This window comes from Lonchura striata, chromosome 3 (assembly GCF_046129695.1).
Source record: "Lonchura striata isolate bLonStr1 chromosome 3, bLonStr1.mat, whole genome shotgun sequence".
Classification (NCBI taxonomy): Eukaryota; Metazoa; Chordata; class Aves; order Passeriformes; family Estrildidae; genus Lonchura; species Lonchura striata.
Genome location: NC_134605.1, coordinates 98469038 through 98489767, shown reverse-complemented (window position 1 = coordinate 98489767; position 20730 = coordinate 98469038). Strand labels below are relative to the sequence as shown.

At 36.1% G+C, this 20730-nt stretch overlaps 1 protein-coding gene and 1 long non-coding RNA gene across 3 annotated transcripts in view; one reads left to right on the top strand and one right to left on the bottom strand.

The window, feature by feature from the left end:
• The window catches only part of LOC144246078 (uncharacterized), a 35085-nt gene that overhangs the window by 4355 nt on the left and 10000 nt on the right, over positions 1-20730 (bottom strand). The window lies entirely within an intron of this gene.
• The window catches only part of MBOAT2 (membrane bound glycerophospholipid O-acyltransferase 2), a 92048-nt gene that overhangs the window by 64936 nt on the left and 6382 nt on the right, over positions 1-20730 (top strand). For both annotated transcript variants that reach the window (XM_077782417.1, XM_021525441.2), the window contains 7 exons: positions 3084-3138; positions 3929-4112; positions 9852-10044; positions 12321-12424; positions 12767-12831; positions 17481-17613; positions 20084-20235. In XM_077782417.1, the coding sequence (XP_077638543.1) occupies positions 3084-3138; positions 3929-4112; positions 9852-10044; positions 12321-12424; positions 12767-12831; positions 17481-17613; positions 20084-20235 (886 nt within the window). The remainder of the gene's footprint in view (positions 1-3083; positions 3139-3928; positions 4113-9851; positions 10045-12320; positions 12425-12766; positions 12832-17480; positions 17614-20083; positions 20236-20730) is intronic.

Here is a 20730-nt window from a genome sequence, read left to right as displayed (position 1 = left end):
TCTCCAGCGTGTAGTAGGTCAGGAGCAGCTATGGTTTATCAGGTCTCTGTTCCCATGGCCCTGGGAAGTAGTCAATGTGTATTAGTTCATCTCATATTGAATAAGTATCACTGTAAGAGCACCTCTTCCATGTTTATTTTCTCTGATTAAAAAAATCTTAGTGGTAGTTTCCTGAAAGTTTTCAGGAGAATGACAGAGATCATCATGTTCTTGCATGCTGTGCTAAGATGATAAATGGGCCTTCAAGGCACTGAGAAAGCATTTTTAAAAAGCCCCAACAAAATAAGGAAAGCCACTAACTTGACCTCAAAGAATCTGCTGGCTGGAGGGAAACCTCTGTGAGATAAGGAAATGAAAACTTAATGGAGGCTTACTTGGATGCAGTATGTTTTAGACAGCAAGTGCATTGCTCACAAAGTTATTTGGGCCTTAAATGACTTCTTCATATGTTTATATGTATATAACTAAACTGTTTTAAATAGACCATTTCTTTCCTTCTACCTCTCCAAAACCATAGATCCTATTTCAGTGGTTAGTCTTCTTTTTCAGGTTTGAGGTTCTTTCCTTCTTTTTTGTCACACTTTTGTAATATGAAATATTTCATTTGACTAATTACCTTTACTTAATGGCTAATCTGGCTTTATGCAAGTTCATTTGGATCCCTTCCTCTTTCTGACTTCAGGGTAAAATACTTGTATGGAATATAATGGCAAAGGAGGCTTCTGCTCCAGTCAGTTTGCATTGTGTGGGTTGTGAGAGACTGAAGGCTCTGTATGAGACACTTCACTAGCTATGTGGTGGGATCTACATCCATCCATAGGTGTCTTTGTGTTAAATTTCTGTTTGTATTAAATTCAGAGATTCACTGCCTGAGAACTGTAATATTACGGCCTTTGAGGGTACAGAATCTTTCAAAATGCTTCTTCCACATTTTTTATTCAGCACCTTTATCAGCATAAAAGTATTTGCTACAGAACCAAGGAGAAGATGTGAGAATGTAATGATGAGGAAGAGAAGGTGATGCATTTTGAAGGCTGACCTAGAACAGAGACTAGATGGAGCTAAAGAATAAAGTAGTTATTTATTAGGAGGCCTCAATGGATCCACCTTGGGCAGCATAAGGGCCCAGCCAGGGCTACACCCCAGGTGAACCCAAAATGGTCACAAAAATGGATAACTGGTCACAGGGTCTCACACTCTTATAAGTTCTGGTCCATTAGCATATTGGAGCTAATTGTCCAATTACAGTTTTAGCTTATGAAGTCCCATCCTTCTTGTTTTTCTCTCTTCAGTCCGTTGTTTATGCTTTTGGGCCTGAGATTTGGATTGGCTTGGGTCCCCAGCTAGAGAAGGAATTGTTTTGTCTACCCACTCCATGAAGACAGCTTATCATCCCTTAATATGAAGCCCTGACCCACACACTAAAGCAGCACAGAATCTGAAAAATGTAAAAGCTAAAACCTGAGGCATCAAAGGTGCTGCATGAAATTTGGATGTCATAATTTGTTCTTCAGTTTCTTGTCTTGAATGAGTCTGAATGGAGATAACTTTTGACTGTGAAGGATCAGGACCAAGGAAGGCATTTCCTGGGTTATATTGAAAGAGAGGAGGTGGCAAGTTGGTAACTCCCTCTGTATTCTCAGCTTTGTTGAAGACTTAAAGTGTGATTTTGAAATTATAAGTGTGTGGTAGATCATGGCCACACTCTAATCACACTAAGACAACAGAATTTCCTTCTTTGTAGATAACAAGTGTTTCCACGAGTCATAGAATTAAATTAGCTTTTATTTCCAATCAGCTCCTTAATATTTTTTGTTGTTGTTGTAAGACTGACTGATTTTGATATCTAAAAAAAAAAAATTGGCTCCATTTGAAATTTACCCTGGATTAAGTATAAGGGCTCCCCTCTATGGATTTACTAGCATCAAGGAGTGGGGTTGAAGGCAACCTTTTTATGAGGTTTTTCTTTCTATCTTCTATAGAAACACTTATATTTGTAAAGCACATTAGGATTTCATATTTATATTGCCCTGCTCTCTTGTCAAACTTGATTGGCTGCTGGGTTTAAGCACTGCTGTGGAGGAAGATAATTGAAGTGTAATCCCATAAATTTGATTTCCTTTAGGAAGCTATGTGGATAAAGTTTTTAGTACTTGCAATGGCAAAGAAAAAATGTGAATGTGAACAGCAGGAAATGGCTGCATGTGGGAATGTCTGAGCTACTAGAGAAGGCCACAGGAGGAGCTGGAGTGGTCACTGTGGCAGGCAGTGCTGGCTGGTATTAGCCAGGGCTGTCTGAAGGAGGGAGCTCTATTTTTTTTGTTCCCCTGAATTTTAGTGTATTAGTGTATTTCATAAGAAATGAAAATGTTGTAAGTCTTATTTTTTACTTTTCCCTTTCATAAGAGTACAGATTTTAAAGACTATTTTTCAGCGATAGGTCACCACATTTCAGAAATAGCCACATATGGCAATAAGGTAAACTCAGTCTTGCTGCTGAACTTAGACTTGGACTGCCCCCTTCTGCTAGCAGGGGTTAGAGCTTCTTGTTAGTTTTCAGGAAAAAGGCTGTGGCACCCTTTATTGCTGTGCCTGCTTCACTGGAGCTTGGTCACAGCCTTTACTTGCAGCACAAAGCTGTTCTTGAGGTGTGCCATAAGTTTCCACTTGCTGTCTTGGACTGTGTTCATTTTATGCATCAAAACTGCAGTAGCTACTGACCATGTTTGGGCTTGTCCTGTTTCCAGAATTGGAAATAGTGTTTTAAAACCTTTAAAGTCTTGGCTAATGTAGGAGAATTGTTTTTGTTAATGCATTTTTTAAGTTGTCGTAATGTTTTCCTGAAATCCATGTGATTTCACGTTCAGGCACTACTGGATATAACTGAAGATATGAGAGTTTGTAATTTTGTCAGTAAGAATTGTTTGATCCAACTCCAGCAAAAATGTTATGTGATATAATAGCTCTGAAATTGCTTGAGGCATTAAGAAATTACATTGCAGCATGAGGCTTGTTCTGCTGAGTAAAATGTGGGGGGATTTAGCTTTCCTTTATTTTTTTCTTTTTCCTGTCCTCTTCCCTAGGAATGTTTCGGAAAAATGAAGACTTGACTCCATCACAGAGGTGTTTGGCTGTAAGGTAGGCTTTCAGACATTCTGCTTTGGTGATATTTTGTATATTTTCTTAATGCTCTGTGCAGTTTCTACAGTTCAGGTTCAAGACAGAGTTTACAAGACGATGCAAAACAGATCCATGTTTTTATATATTTTTAGTTTAATTTGTGCATCTATTCTTCTGAAAAATATCACTAGGAGTAGATTTTATAGTTATTTAGAAGAAACATTCTAAGTTGTATGCAGTCTATGCAAATGAATGCCATATCAGATAGTAAACAGTATACATATGAAGTAGCTGGTGAAGAAACATTGTTAAATTCTGGTTTTCAGTATTTAACTTGCTTTTTCTCATTTCTTTATTCAGGACACTTGAAAATAGTATGTTGCTTTGGGCAAGAGAGTGTTGAGACATTTGCTTTAAATGAAATTATTGCCAGTTAACCCAAACCTTTGTTTATTGATTCAATTGTTGGGGCAAAAATAGAGACCTTAATACAGTTGAACAAACACTTAGGAAAACAGCCTTCCCTTTCCTTCTTCGGGCTCGGCTTTAGTCAAACATCTCTACTGGGCAAGGAGAGACTCAGGAGAGTTCAGGAAGCCTGCCTCAAAATGCCCAGTATGGATTGGAAAGAAAAGCTATGTGTAGAATGTTTCAAGCTGTGATTACAAAAGACAGACAAACTGTTCTTGTCCATGTGGTTTTTACTGCAGTTAGAGTGAGTGATAGCATGGAGTATGACTTTTCCTGCTATAGAAATCCTGAAGAACTGCACAATCCATCTCACGAGTTGCTTGTCTTTGAATTACAGACGCATGCCAAGTCTACTGGAGTATTTAAGTTACAACTGTAATTTCATGGGTATCCTGGCAGGCCCGTTATGCTCTTACAAAGACTATATTACTTTCATTGAAGGCAGATCATACCAACTGCAACAGTCTGAAGCAAATGGGAAGGAAGATACAAAGTATGAACAAACGGATCCTTCCCCAAATGTAAGATGTATGACTCTTGCAGTGCTGATGCTTATGGAATCATTGCATGGAAAGCTTGGTTTGCACTCTTCATTTACAGGCATAACTGCTGCGCTGAATCTGGAGTTCATTCATCAACGGAATAGTTCCCTGTTCAAAAAGTTATATGCTTATTTTTTAAAGGCAGATTTTCTCCATGGTTTCCAGTCTGGATCTTGTGGATAAAAGCAGATTAATTTGGAGCTTCCTAACAAGTTTGTATGGTAAAAAGCCATCTTTAAAGGAAAACTGTTCATGCATGTTCACTTCAAAGCATATATTGTGCATAAAAACCCAGTCATATGTAACAAATTGAAAAAGTCATAGAATGTGTTTCATTTTTCATGCTTGCAGTCATGTAGGGAGGTATTAAAGATGGATTTTGATCTGAAGGTGTAGTAAAAGATGTATTAGCCATAACACTATGAACAATATTCCAGGACACTTAAGTATTTTTTTTCCTTTGGTCTGTTATTGAAGAAGAGACTACATACATAGAGAAGATAGTCCAGTTGATCATGCTTTACAGGACAGATTGTGTTACTTGAATTCAAATCAAAAGCTCACAAAAATTGTTACTTTTAAAATTTGGTCCAATTATGTTAATGCCTAGAGTATTAAATATTATTTTTCCACTCCTGTTGTCTTAAATAGTAATGTAACAGGCATTTAAATTTAGATGTGCCTAAGATAATTCTAATCGCATGTAAGAGGCAGAATTATCATGGGGTCAATTAGAACACTTCTCATGCATGGCTTTTGCTAATTCCAGCACCAGTTGCCCATGCTCTGCTTATCTTGTGAGACCAGCTGTTGCTGGAGCAGATGGAGGCATTCCCACATGTAGCTGCTTGTCCTGTCCTACCATCCATAGGTTGCAGCCCCACAGCTGGGCCAACAGGGTGTGCTTCCCAGTAGGATGGGGCATCTCCAACCACTTCCATCCTTGGAAAGTGGGTAAGGAGTCTTTGCACAGATTTCATTCTACCCATCTTGTATGAATGTAGTAATTTGCATGACTGGAATCTAAACTCCTGGCTGGAGGATAACACTTCAATATGCTCCACAAATTGACCGAGCACACGAGCTCCCACAAGTGAGCTGTGGAACAAGTTAGGAAGGGTGGAAGACACTGAGAATTCCTTTTGTAAATCAGCATCACATGGCCCATGCTCTGCTTTGATGAGTTGTATCTACAAAGCTGCAGGCAGTTTTGTTTCTAAACATTGTCTTGGTCCAGGAAAATATTGTGTACTAAAATCCTATTTCTGCAGAAAAGTGTTATGTAGTAAAATTATTGCAAATGAATGGAGGTAAACCAAACCTACCTTGAAGTACCTGTATCAGTACTTCTGGACACACATCCACTGATTGCCTGATAGGACTTCTGGCTTTTTACCACATAATCTTGCTAGTAATGTGCATACGGTTAATAGAAATAAATACAAACCTATGATGGCTTCTTCTTTATGGTAAGTGGTTTTCCTTAAAATTATTTGCTCTTAAGATGCTTGAAACTTTTGCAATTTATGCTGCATTAGCTTTTGACATAAAAACAAAGAGAAGCTGTTTATGCTCCTGATACTTCATTTCCCAGCTGGTGTTAGAGAAATCTGGCTGCGTTTTAGAACACCAGTGAGTATTGTGTGCTTTTGGAGAAAGATGAATGACACAATTTTACTGCATTTGCTGTATCAATTAAAATATTCATTGTCTTGTTCTAGAAGAATGTTTAAATACCATTAACTTTTTTAATATTTTAAATTTGTTATTATTTCAAGAAGAATAAATTTTTAGGTAACTCAAAAAAATTTGAAATGTAGCGGGGATCAGCAAATGTTAACGTCATAAATAAAAAAGAATATTTGGGCTGAGTTACAGAAAGTTTCATTTCTTGTTAAATACGATTACATAACTGAAGTAGTTCATGCCAGCCTCCTCCTCTATACTGTGTGTGTTGACTGCATGATGTTAACTTGGATTAGTACTTTTGCTGTGTTCATTGCATGTTAAATGCATCAAGTCACCATATTAAAACTTGCTTCTTATATCCCTCCTATTGTGCCTTTTTGCAAGCTATCAGTTGTTGGTGCTCAAAGTGGTGTCAACTCTCAGAAATTAATATCTGTCTTTGTAAGTTTCTTTTTATTACGGCTACCCTTAAAATACAAGATTCCTGTCAGCAGATATCTGCTTTCTTGCTTATTATGCAGAATCTTCCTACAGGTCATAATGTTCTTGCTTAAATATATATAGTTTTTTGTCTGAGGTACTAACATCCCCAGAATAATGTGCTTTAATACTGTTCAATATTATGTATTATGTACTGATTCTTTATCAAATTAAGAACAAGTTCATTCAAATAAAATGTTTGAAGATTACTCTCTACTTTTTTTCATCTATTTTTATATGTTTTACATGTTTATGCAGTAATTTATTTCTAATATTTTGAGCTCTGTGAGTGCTCAGAGCACTCTATTTCTTCAGTTAGAAAGAAATACCTTTATTTCTTCAATTAGAAAGCTGCTTCTGAATCCCTTTCTCCAATTAAGTATCTAGCTTTCAACCTAATTATATTTCTATCTAATTTATGCACATCTAGTTTTGTCCTGGCACTGTCTTCTAGCTTTAGTACCTCCTTCCCATCCCAGTGTTGATCATATTTCATATTTTTATTCAGGTATGCCCAGTTGTTCATCAAAACTGGATGAGACAGGTCTTTTACCTTTTTGTTGTAAAATAATTTGTATTTTGTGCTTCTTCATGAAAGGTCAAAGTTATTCTGCATCTTACTGTCTTTAATTCCTTAACAGAACTGTTATTTTACTATGTTGAAAACTTAAAAGAGTAAATGAAAAGAAACTTCAAATTACTTCATCCTTGTAAAAATTGACCAACCCTCCTATGTGACTGTGCAATTCAGTGATTTCCCATTTATGCCTTGGCAAAGAAAGGTTAATTAAGTAATAGGAAGTGAATGAATGCTTTACCAAATACATTTCAGTAGGTAATTGAAAAATTGAACAATGATTTTGTTGGTGTCATTGCACAGTGTTGTACTTTCAGTCAGATAATTTGATTTGTCTGAAACTAACTTGTTGTGAAAAAACAAACAAAAAGCCACCAAAACCTACCACCACACCTTTCCACCAAAAAAATTTCCAAACAACAAATGTCCCCCTGCAAAATGCCAAAAATTTAGGTTTTCATCTGATTTGTTTCTCTAATCTGACTCAGTCCAAGGAGCGGGGAAATGAGCCAAACCTGCAGAAATGGAGTGGAGGCAGGGCAGGACTCTGCTTTGCATTGAGCCTGTGTTTGGCTTGGCCTTCAGAAACTCTGCTTAAACCAGTCTGGAAACAGCAGCTCCCTGACTTTGTAGAGGTGGGAGATTATCTCCACCATGGTTTTCTAATGACACTGTTATCCCTGATTCTGATCCCTGTAAGTGGTATCAGCATGCTGGGACTTATAATTATTGAGTGAAGTAGTGCAATTAAAAAAAAAAAAAAAAAAGAAAAAAAAAAGTTGAATTTATGGCAGGGTACGGTATGAGTTCATTATTTTTTCTTAAAATAAATTTTGTTGAAACTCTGATGCTCTTTTGTAGAAGAGGTGTTTTCACCTCCACAATTTACTTAAGAACCTTCAGAGAAATACAAAGCATATTTAGTGTTGAATAGGCAGGTGAGTGACATCTGTTTGCTAGTAGAAAAACTGACAAACACAGGCAGTGGCACAAAGCAGGTCTTTGAACAGAGATAACATTATAAGTGTCCAAAACATTTTTTGAGACTTTATGGTCATCTTCAGATGGAAAGAACTTATTTTATATATTCATACTTACGTTTTAACTTGCATGTTACTGTTACCAGCTTGTAAGTATTGTTTCTCCTGCAGAATGGAACATGACTTGCAATTATGACTTAGGCCCTAAAGTTCAGTCCTTGCAAATGTTTTCAGAACTTGGGGTGATGCCTGCTAATACTTACAAATACCAGACTTTTGCATTTGTCAGATACATACCAGAATTAAAGAATCATTAGTTTTCGTAGTAACTGATTTTATGAACATACATTTTTGTTTAAGATCCTGAAGGTGTTAAGCCAGCCGAACTTTCCCTCTGCTGTAGCAAAGAGATTATTAATAGTTCTGGAATAACAAAGGAACACTTAGAAAATTAATGCTCTTCACATTGAAATCTTGTAATAGAATAAAGTATTAAAATGAAGTTCATTAGAAAGCACATACAAACAAATAATTAAGCACCAGCTTTAACCATTAATAGATACTTGCCCCCTGAATTATCTGGCTGATGTTTTATTTTAAATCACTGGGATTCCTGATCCTCTCTGAAATATTTTCTGAGATGAGCCAAGTGAAATATATGCAAGATCCAAAAATACCCTCACTGTTTTACAGCTTTTCCAAGTCTAATTCTTTAGTCAGGTTGTACCTGAATTAAAGGTACATCTGTGCAACTGGGTGAATTGTTGATACTGTGTGTCTTACCAAAGTGTGCACTTTCAGTTGGACATTTACTGCCTCATTCTGTATTGTGGAAAAAAATTGCCCTTTATTTTGGAACTAGATGTTGAGCAGAACTCTCAGTGAAGCAGGATTTTACCTTTGAAAGTTTGGGTGGGTGTACTGGAAGCAGCACAGACAGATTCTGGTTATATTTTTGTTCTGATGCTTCAAACAAAAGTAGTTTGATTGTTTTCTTGTCAAGTTTAGTATCTGTGTAAATGGAATGTGAATTAAAACTGTAAATTTTAAATATTGAGATTACATAAAATAAAAGCTTGAAAATTGCATTTCAGTGAATTAGCTCTCAAGCTTCTCTTGTTGGTGCTTAGTTTAGCATGTTACTGCGGTCTTTCACAAAACATGATGTCTGCCCTTGGGATGTGGATCAGACTAGTGACTTAGAGCAGTCAGTGTCAGGCATATACTGCTCTGTATGTTTTATAATAGAACCTTAGAAAAGTTCTACTGAAGATACATTCTCTTTACTGTGGTGGTAACAGCAAAGCTGAGTTTTGAAAAAATTTGAGTAGGTCCTATCTGAACAACATCTGTGAGCATATTATTTGTACCACTGTAGCTTGATCACTCTGATTGGGAAAACAGGTCTATCTAGAACTGATTGGATCAAATTTGGGCTGAAATTCATAAATCATTTCAATAGTTGGTTTAGAATTTAGATGCTTTGATAATCTGACAAAGGTGTTTGATGTATTGAGTTGGGCAGAAGTTGCACCTGCATTATGCCAAAGGGTCTGGAAAAGAAACTGAAGAATTGCCGTTGTTCTGGAATCTCTGCAGTAATAATCTTACTATGTCCTAGATTGTTTTGTGTTATGATGTCTTAACAATTTAATTGCTTCTGTAATTTGACAAGAAAGTAAGAAAAAAAACCTGACTTGCAAAAGGTGCTCTGGTTATTAAAAGGGCTTTTAAAGACTCGCTATAGTCAGACTGAATTTATTGTGTTGGCCATGAGAAGTGATTATCACAACTTGATCAATGTAATAATATTCCTCAAGTTTCTGTAAAATAGAGATATTTTTATAAACTATTTTAAAGTTGCTAGTATATATATTACTGAAAAATTAAGATATGTATATGTCTGTATAGGGAAGCAAGATTTTAACTTTCCTTTGTTTCCAGAAGATAAACAAAAAAATGAAGCTGACAGAATCTCCCTTAAATTTTCAGATAGCTGTGGCACAGAAACTCTTGATCTGTGGACTGTCCTTACTCTTCCACATGACTATTACAAAAACTTTGCCTGTGGAATACAACATTGATGATAACTTCAGAGCTACGGCATCATGGCCTGTGAGGTTTTTCTACCTGTATGTGTCTCTCATGGCTGCCAGACCGAAGTATTATTTTGCATGGACTTTAGGTAAGTATATATTTTAAAATATAATAATAACAGAAAAAGCATGTATTGAGAGACATCTGAGATGTGCTGTCTTAAGTGTGTACTAAAAAGTGGCAGTGCCCTCTTGAGGCCTTAGGAAAACCTGATTGCATTTAAGTCTTTCAAGGTATTAAGTATGTTGAATACTGTGTCTCTTTTTGAGAAGCAATCGCTCTTTTTGGAGAGTGATAGTGTTCCAATGGCATAACTTTAAAAAAAGAAAAAATAGTAGTAAATCTAGTCTGATGCACAATCCTTCTTTTTGTGTTTTTTAAAAAATTATTTTGATACATTTATTTTTGGCATATCTTCAGTCTTAATTTTAGCCTCTTTCTGTGGTTTGTTATCAGCTTGATGTTATTAAATCACAAAGGAAAATTAATACTTTGGAATTCAGGTACACGATACTGTTGTTAATAGTAGGTGGCATTTTCAGAATTTGATCGGTGACACTTCACTTTTAGCCTATATTTACTAAAATTTTGAATGACTGTTGGGAAAACATGCTTAGTAACTTATTTAAGACACTTGAATAGCTTATATAGTTTAAGGAATATTTTACATTTCCTTTCATGTTACTTGAAAAAACGTGTACAGCAGGAAGATGCTTTATTTAAGTAAGCTGACATCTTGAAAGTGGCTCGCACAACAGATTTCATCAGCTTCCTCCTCCTCTCCAGTTTTACATATTTGTCTCAGCTCTTTTGAGAGAAAATCTGTGGGAACAATGCAATAAAGAAAGCTTTAGGGTAGCAGAGCAGCATGACTCATTTACAGCTGCTGGTTTCATTCCTGGTCAATGAATTAAATGCTTTCAGCTTGTCTGGATATAGTAGTTCTGGGGCTTGTTGTGGAGATAAATACTTTTGAATATTATGCTCTTATACACCTGTATCATCATCTATAAATAGTAGTAGTTATCTAAAAAGTGAATAATTTCAGTTGTGCTTTTTTTTTTGCCTTTGATTCCTCTTTATGCACTTGCTAGCAGTGTAGAGCTAGCATTCCTCTGGTAAAAACCAAAGAAAATAAACTATGCCAACTCTGTACTTCTAGTTTGTTAGGCTTCTTTCCACTTTGTCTCATCTGAACTTTTCATTGTAGGAGTAGAATGTGAGGGGCTTTAACAGTTTTACTGAATGCTACACCTTTAAGTTGCACATTACTATTCTTTACACTTTAAAAAAAAGTGTTAATGAAATTAATTACTTAAAATGAATACTAAAATGCTAGTTAATAAAATGAGTACTTATTCTGGTTACAGTCTTTACAATCTAGTTTGTGAAAGATTATGGAGTTTGTGTCTCCAGCTGTTTCTAATTGAGCGTAAAACTATTGCCCAGTATTTGAAGTTGGTGTAGCAACATCAGATGTAAGGCAGCAAATTTTGTTGCTTTCAAAGATGTTTTAAAAAAAAATCACAAGGAAGTAAAAATATTATAAATTAAAACACATCTCATTTCCTTGTGTGTGGCCATCCTAATTTGGAAAACACAGTTGAGGAGATTTTTTTGTCTGAACTAACAAAGCTCAGGTGAAGGTGATGACTGAAAGTGACAGGCAGTAGAGATCCCTTGTATTTTCCTGCATAGTCCAGATGACAGTAGCAGCTTTTTCTCCTAGGGAAAAATATTGTTTGTTTGGAACCTCTGACCTGTGACGTGCACTGTAAACACTTCAAATTCAGAGGTGTGGTAACAGAGCCCTTGTGCCATTGGTGGAAGTTTGACAAGCTCTGCATTCCTTAGAAAATGACTGGTTTTGTCTGTTAGGTCTGCGCTGCTCTCTGTGGGGTGCTGTGAATATGCACCTGCATGGAGGGAATCACACAATTTAATCTTTATGCTTTAAGCATCACTGTTGCTGCATAATGAAGACCAAAGGCACGCATCTGAGCACTGAGCTACTGTTTCAATTCATTAGAACCAGCCACTGTTTTGTAGTCTTGATTGAGTTTGTTTTTCTGTCTGATTGCTCAAGCAAGTCTAAGTTGGTGGTATGGGAGACAGGCAACATCTGTACTGTGAAGTAGCTAGTGCTACCTCTCATTCTTATGCTTTTGTGCAAGTTTTTGAATTGGAAGCTAGTGTTGCTTGGATAGTGTTCTTTTTGTTCAAGTGATCCTCGGTATTTAAAAGAAAAAATAAATGTAGTCTTTAAAATGCAATAAATGTTTTGAACAAACTACATGTTGTGTGATGCACAATTTGTAATACAGACAGTTTATAATTAATTTATTTCTTCTTGTCTCATTGCAGCAGATGCAATTAATAATGCAGCGGGGTTTGGTTTTAGAGGCTATGATAAAAATGGAGTTACACGTTGGGATCTAATATCAAATCTGAGAATCCAGCAAATAGAGGTTTGTTTCTGGTTCTTTCAAACAACCCACATGCCCATGTAGGTAGTTGCACTTAATTTCAATAACTTTTCCTACACATTTGTTCCTTTAGATAGTGAATATGTTCTAAGTCAAAAATGGTATGTTCGCACCTTTAAAAAGGGTGGAAAATAGCCTGTTTTGAACCTGTTCTACTTGTCAACTGACATGCAAAATATTCTGTGGTTATGAGTAATTGAGTAAATAACTTATTCAACTCATCACAAATTTGGGTGGGAGGATTTATAATTTGTAGACAAGAATTTTGAAACGCATTGTGACACTCTACAAATATGGAAATAACTAGTTTGTTTTACTTTACAGTTTTCCACAAGTTTCAAGATGTTTCTTGATAACTGGAATATCCAAACAGCTCTTTGGCTCAAAAGGTATTTATTTCTTAAAGGAAATTTTTCACCACTTAAGTTTCTTAGATAAATATTTATTTGAAGATGGTATAACATTTGAAGCTAACTCCCACAAAACATCACTTGTGTAGCAGCTATGCAGGAGATTCTTCTTATAGAGCTTGAAGTAAGGCATCTGAGTTTAGGACTTCTTTCGTAGTGTCAACTATCACATTATGCTAGAACCTGTTTTTCTTCACAGGCCACAGGGAACTTAAAACTGTTAGTCTGTGGAGGTGTCTTTTTTCCCTCTCTTAGCATTCAGGCAGTGCATATTGCTGAGAGCAGCAGGCAAAATGTACATTTCAGCCTGTTGAAGGCTCTGCATTATTTTTAGCCAGAGGGATACAGGAACTTCTGTATGTTCTGTGAGAAAACTTTCTGTGCTCCTTCCATTATGAGTGTATGACAGACATCAAACCCTACAATGTGCTGTCAGCAATAATTCCAAATTACTCTCTCTCAGCTGCACCCTTTTTCCTTGCCTGAGGAACAGGTAGAGTGCCCTATGAATTACATCATTCTGCTTCTTTGTGGTAAGGAGAAAGTAAAGTGTTCTTGAGTAGCTCGTGGGTGCTGTTTCCCTTCTTCCAGTCAGACTCTTGAGTTGGTCTCCTATCCACAGGTGCAAGTTTAACTGAGACTCCTATCTTAGGATCACTTAGAAGACTTTAACCCTTATTCTAGGATAGCTGGCAACTGGATGTCTGTTCCATCAAATTTCTTCATAGTATGTTCTCTTTCTTCCATAATTTCATCCCTAAATATTTTGCGCACCCAGTTTAAAACATAAATTGAATTTTATGTGATTATTCTGGTTGGCTCAATAGTCAATGGAATCTATTGCTAGGACAGTCAACAAAAAATATGTAATTTAGCTGTTTTGATTTAGTTAGAGAACAGAAGTTTAACAGTATTAAAAGATAATAGGAAGAGGTTGTATTTCAACAGACTTTCAAATCTCCTAAATGGAATTATTCTAAACAAAAATTATTAGTGAAGAAGCATAATATTACTCTTAAAAATTGAAAGAAAGAAAATGCAAGTCAGTTGCTCACGGTGATACTAAAAGAAGATGTGAAGAAAACTTAAACCATCTATTTAATAAGTTTATTAATAAATTTTTTAAAACAGTAAGAAAAGAATCCTTTTGGGTGGTCTAAATTGATTCTGTCAAAGTTGAAAGGGTGTGGAAAGATGGATATTCTGTGAAAGTTTTGTTGCGAGTAAAATAGGTCTATTAGTAGTGGTAGAGAATGTATATTTTGTTACTGATCATTTGGTTAGTTGCAATGCTCCAAAAATTTCCATAGAGGACAAACGCATACATTACTTTAAACATCAACTTATAATAGCTCACTTTTTTTACCGTTTATAAAAGTACCTAGAACTTCAGCCATTTGTCTCATGTGAAATACCTGACATTAGCATTTGTTCTGTTCTTTTCTGATAATTGTAGAAACTGAACCATCAGTTGAAACCTGATTGTGTGTAAAAACAAACTTGGAAAAAATACAGTTAATGGAGCTACAGATCGCAAAGAGGTTTAGTAAATATTTAATGTAGATCGTAGTATACAGCAATTTAAAGGCATTATTGTTACAAGCATGTAAGTTAAAATAGATGGTTACATAGTAGCATATATCAACAGTATATATCATTATAACATTTCCTGGCTGGGAAAGCTGTTATGTTCCCCTCAGCCCATTCTTTCTCTTTTCCAAAGAAAGCATCTCATCCCATTTGTCTTTGGTCACATTTGCAAAACTGTTTTTTTGCTCAATTCTGACATCTTTCCAAACCTCCCATCTTCATAGAGTAGATGTAGTACTTCTGCTAAGACCCTCAGGAATTTTCCCTGGCTTTTTAGAGGCAGAGTTGATTAATTTGAGCGGATTAGTTATAATTATTTTCTTTGGGTAATACTGTGATGTATTAGAAAGGGTGTTATCTTTGTTTGCAGCAGCAATCTACTGTTGGTTCATGCTTAGCCAATACTCAGTGTTTCATACTGTTGATCCATACTCATACTCAGCTACAGTAATGTTGCAGGAATGGTACTGGTTTGTGTCTTCCACTTTCCTTATTAGATGTTCTATGCTTTGGACTTTATCTTGTTGATTTAAGAACATCCTTCAAGTCTGCCAAGATCACTTTGGATTCTAGTGCTCTCTACTAAGAAAACAATGCCAATCTCATCCATCCCACCTTCCACCTCAAAAAAGGAAAGGAAAACAAGGTGGAAGAAATACTTCTCAGTCTACCACCTAAGTTAGTAAAGAAATCATAGAACCAGACTGAGGCAAGTACCTTGCTGAACAGTTGAGGCATCTTCCCACTTCTAGAGCATTATGGAACCACCTATATTTGAATAGATTTTCTCAACCTGTTGTGATGACCATATATCCTTCATTTGTTTCTAGGATCATCAAATGAAGTATTTCAATATTATTATTGCCAAATCCATGGAAGCATTTCAGTTTACTTTTTACTCTTTGAAATTGAAATCTGAGGAATTTTTTTACTGTTTTACTTCACATTGATACAGCTGAAATTTGGTTAGTTAATTTAGTGACTTTTTGTTTGCTCCTGAATGCTTTCCAGGGATAATTTCAGTACTTTAAATCAAATAAAGATTGAAGACATGTATCACTTTATTAATGAGATGTAATTAGCCACCAGTCACATACACTCAGAATTAATAGCAGTATCAGAACACATAACATTTCACATGTGTTTAGTGCTTTGGTGTAATAAACATTTTTAAATGCTCTTCTGCAACCAATCCCAAGTAGATTAAAAAGCACACATGTACGTACACAATTACATGCAAACTGCACCTCCTCTCCTAAAGATGTGTGGGATACAAAATCCTGCTTGGATGCACTGCCTGTGGGAGATGTGAGTGCTCCATCTTGGTGTGAATCTGGTGATTTCACATGTCTCCTTGAAAAGCGTGTCACAAATCTATGTGCCTGCAGCCAGCAGGGATGAGACACTGCTCCCTGGCATGGTGCACTGCACTGACAGGCCCCTATCTGGATGCAGCTACCCTGTGGCTACCAGGAATTCTCTGTCTTGGTCAAGACAGAGGTTATTGTGTTGGTGGGGCGACTTCTGGCAGTGTCAGATGAGGTTTTGATGAGAAGATTTTGCTCCAAGATGTCTCCCTGACTCAGCGCACATTTTCCTAATGCTTTGCTACTCCTGAAGCTGACAGATTCTTTGTCAAAAATGTCTCTGTTTGCTATTCAGCCTGGCCAATGTTGCTTTCCTCTTTAAGGTGATCTATTTTGGTCAGATGTTGTCAGATAGTTTTAAGTATTAGGCCAGCCCCATGTTCTCAACTTAATTGCCACTGTGACTGAAGCCCTTTAGCAAGAGGAGGGGGTTGAGCACATATCCCACTGAAGACCTCATAATATAAAACTTACTACATCTATTTGACTGAAATAAACTAAATTAGAAAATTACACTTTTAATCTTCCTTTATTCAGAACCTGTCTTTTTACCTTCTGTTCGTCAACCTAGACTACATCAGTAGGTTTCAGGAATCTTTATGTGGAAGTTGCAGTAAAGTAGTTAGATTAGCAGTGGATGTAGTAGTGGCTCTCAGTATCATTAGCTTGTCATCTTTGAATAACAGATGTGCATTCTCTTCTCTTTCTCTGTTACTTGCTATGTAATTATAAAACCTTTTTACATATTTGTGTCTATAGCCCTATTAGTTAAAACTCATTTTTGTATGTTAGCCATAGATTTGTGCTCATGCATGCTCATGGTGTTTATTTTTGCTTTGTTAGTTTGTATCTGTTTCCATATTTCCTATTGCTTTTTGGTTTTCAGATCATTAAAGGCATAAAAGAACTCTTGATGAAGCCATATCAGGACCTTACCATGTTTCCTATCATTCTTCCACATCATGATGGTTTGTCATTGTGTCATATAATGTTTTCTTCTAGAAGCCACCTTTCTTGGATTCCTTTTTCCCTTCTTCCTTCTAGAATTCCTAGTTGAATTCCTTCTAGAATTGCCTAGTAATTCAGAGTCTCAACTTTAAATAACACTGAGTTCAGCATTCTCCTTATTTGATACTCTCTCAGCACTAGAGTATTTATTACAATTTCATTGTCATGCTCACCTAATTGTGTCACACAGACACATTTTCAACTGTAGTTTCTTCATTATTCAAAATTGAAGATAGTTATTAGTTTTCCCCTGCTGCTCTTACTTTATGGAAAACATATGTCACTCATCTCAACAATCTGGCAGTGGTTTGTGCCTTCCAGTGCAGCTTTTCAAACACATCCTTTGGTGGCTCAAGATCCCTTATTAATGCTACAACTCATCTTTGGATGCTTGTGTATCACTTCATTAGGAATAAGGACAATGTGTGATGGCACTGAGCACAAGTTTATCACTGAGGGCTGAAATCAGGAGCTGTGAATAGATTTAAGCAATTTTTCTAAGCCATAATATTATTAAAGAACACCATTATTAAAAAATAGAAAATTGCAATTGCATTGAAACTTCTTTGTTGGAGATGAGACTGGTAAAAGTATAAATGATAGCTGGGAAGACTGGGTGATTTGTTTCATGTTACTTATCTTGAATTGTTTCTGACTTGCTAGAGTGTGCTATGAGCGAGCCACCTTCAGCCCAACGATCCAAACCTTCATTCTTTCTGCCATCTGGCATGGGGTTTACCCAGGATATTATTTAACATTTTTAACAGGAGTGCTAATGACACTAGCAGCACGAGCTGTAAGTATCAACCAAGTATCTTCTTAAATAAGTTTTGTAAAAGCAAATTGGTCATGTTCATTGCTCCAAAGATGTCCTTTACTGTTGATACACAATCTGTCTGGTAGTGATGTTTGCTTTTTTCATTATGAGAAAAATGGGAATGATTAATTAAAAGGAGGGCTTGATTAGTGGAAACAAACAAGACTATACACAGCCTATAACATCTTTGTAGTATATCTTTTGTGGAAGGTCTTCCTCTGTATTAACTGAGAGTGTGTTACTATAGCATGCTGGACAGGTTGATGTTATCTAAAATAATTTTTAAAAGATCAGTGACAATGAGTAGCTTAAAATTTGCACATCAGTGCTATGTATTTCTAGGTCTGTTTCATCCCTAATTTCTCTCCAGTACTATTGTAAGGATGATAACTAAAGAATGAAGAATGCTCCCCCTCAAGCAGCACATAAAAATCTCTAGTGCAGTTACTATTTCAAGTTGGCCAGCCAGTAGTGCAGTCACATTAACATGCTTTTGCAGTTGCTATTCAGAACCATATGGAAACAGCAAATCTGCCAAGAAATCTCTTACTGTTCTGCCTGAGAAAGCTGTGTAAGAACAGAGACAGGTTTATCAGTCACTCAGTGGAAAAGAGGAGCAAATTACACATCAGATCAGAGGAGCATAACAGAGCACTTCTATGTTGAAAGAACCTGGGGAGTGAGAAATGAAGCAGACTGCTCTGTGGTTGCTATAATAGTTGGGGAAGGTGGTACTTCAGATTTAGATTGCTACTACAGCAATAAAACAAATGCTTATTTTTCTTCACAAGATATGGATATAGTCCTTGTTTGACAGAACTGACTCCTTTCTTTACAACAGATACTGCAGTCTTCTTCCAGATCTGTCACAGGGAACTTCTTATATTTATTGGGCAGGGGCTGGAGCAAAAGCCAAGGTTCTGGGACAGTTCACAAATAAAAGTTGTTTACTTAGTGAGATGAGTCCAGTAAATTGGAGTGCTCACTGCCCTTCATCCTAGGGTTCTCTAGTAGACTATATTGTATTCATGTTTCATATGTATCGATCAATAGGCTAGTAAAAACATATTTTGAGTTTCTGTATCAACAAGTACTTAATATTGAGTAAGATATGTTAGAGCATATTTTTTATTTAACTCTACTTGTCTTTAACTGCAAAGCTTGGCAGCACTGATCCACATTTTGTTCTGTTATGCCTAAGCATGTATCCAACTTATTTTACTGCCTTCAATCATTACAGATTTCATAACGGGGTGTTTACTAGTGGCAGCCATAGATTTCTGTTAAAAGTTGTTCTCCAAGTCCTAAAATACAAGATTACAAGACATTTTGTGAAGCTTCATCTGGGTTCTACAGAACTCAGGAACAAGTCCTTGCATGTGACTATAGGAATAACTAGAGGGAGATGGCAGAATGAAGGGTATGTAGCTAGAATTACTTGTTTGACTTAGCTTAACTAAGTAAAGACTGAGTGGGAATGTGGTATCTATAGGGCAATTAGAATAAGAACAAGAAGAAGGGTCAAAGAGGGTTTTTAACATAAAGACTTAAATCAGCAGGAGCTAGCTTTGGATATGTTCTTTGGAATGAGGAGCTCTAAAGAAACTGAGGGTTAAGGAAATTGAACAGTGTACTGTAGTGTGCAGCTTTTGAGATAGCACTGCTTCAGTGCAGGTGACCAGGAAGTGGCAACTGTGCTATCAGTTTGGGGTCAAAGGCTGAATTGAGCCCATCTTGGTTTGTCAGCATGTAAGAGTGTGAGCAAGGATAATGCTTCAGTCAAATGAAGGAGAGGCGAAGATTTACCAATATCTTTGTAATTACAGACTTACATAAAACTGAGCACAACACTGTGGGATTTGGGTTTTTAAAATATTTCTGGTATTTAATCTTATAAGCAGAATTTTAGAACAAAAGAAACTTCAGCACAGAAATTTGAGTAATTTTATAATAATCCAACTTGATAGAAGTTAAGACTTCTGAAATATGTAATTAGAACTGTAATTAGAATTTTGTATATTCTGATAAATACCCTACTTGCCTTAAAATACATTTTATTAACAAGCGTATAAAAATAGCTTACTATATAGAAGCTTTCATCAGAAACATTCTGGCTTTTATTTATTCCAACCCTCTATATTTATGGAATGGCTTGGTAGAATGCAGTGTCTGCCTCATTCATACAAGCACTCTAAATTTGCATTGGATTTAGGGAAGGATTAATTTACTTAAATTCTGCTTAAATTGATAAATGCTGAAATTCCCATGCTGAATGAATTGCAGGGAATTTGAGCCAATTCTTGTTGAAGTTACTGGGCATTTTGAATAGTTAAAATATATTTGACCAAACTATAGCATGTAAATTCATCCTGTGACTTTTGTGTCAATGCAACAAACTGAGCTCTCAGGGTTTATTCCTCAGCTAATTTAGTATTACCCGCTTTTTCAGATAAGAAACAACATCAGACACTATTTTGTTGACTCTCCTGCTGTTAAACTATGTTATGATATTGTAACATGGATGGCAACTCAAGCAGCAATAAGTTACACAGTCGTGCCGTTTGTACTGCTCTCGGTAAAACCCTCTTTCACCTTTTACAGGTAAGCACATTCTACCTGTTTCCTTTTCTTTCACTTGGAATAGAAGTATTTTCAGTGGCAGAAGATATATGAACCTATTTTAGTGACACAATTCTAAGACTGATTTGTAGCTGAGTGAACTGTATTTCTAGTACTTGAACAGTGTGTCTTGTGTTGCTCACCCTTTCCTCTCATAATAGACCTTTTTTTCAGGGGCAGGGAAAAAAACCCAATCAAAAACAAACCCAGGGGGTACCTCTGAAATTACTAAATGCCCTTGAACTGTTTTATAGCAAGACTAGATATTGACTTCCCAGAAATAACTTGTGAAAAAAGTTGAAAGCAGACTTCTGTTCACTTTATACCTTGTTACAGTCCTAAATAATGTGAGGGAAGACTTAATTTCTGATTTCCCCCTTATTTTACTTTTCTTAAAGGAAATATTAATGTTTTCATATCTTATGCAAAGTATATCTGTTAGATGGTCAGAGTTTCATTGATTTATTATTTCTGTTT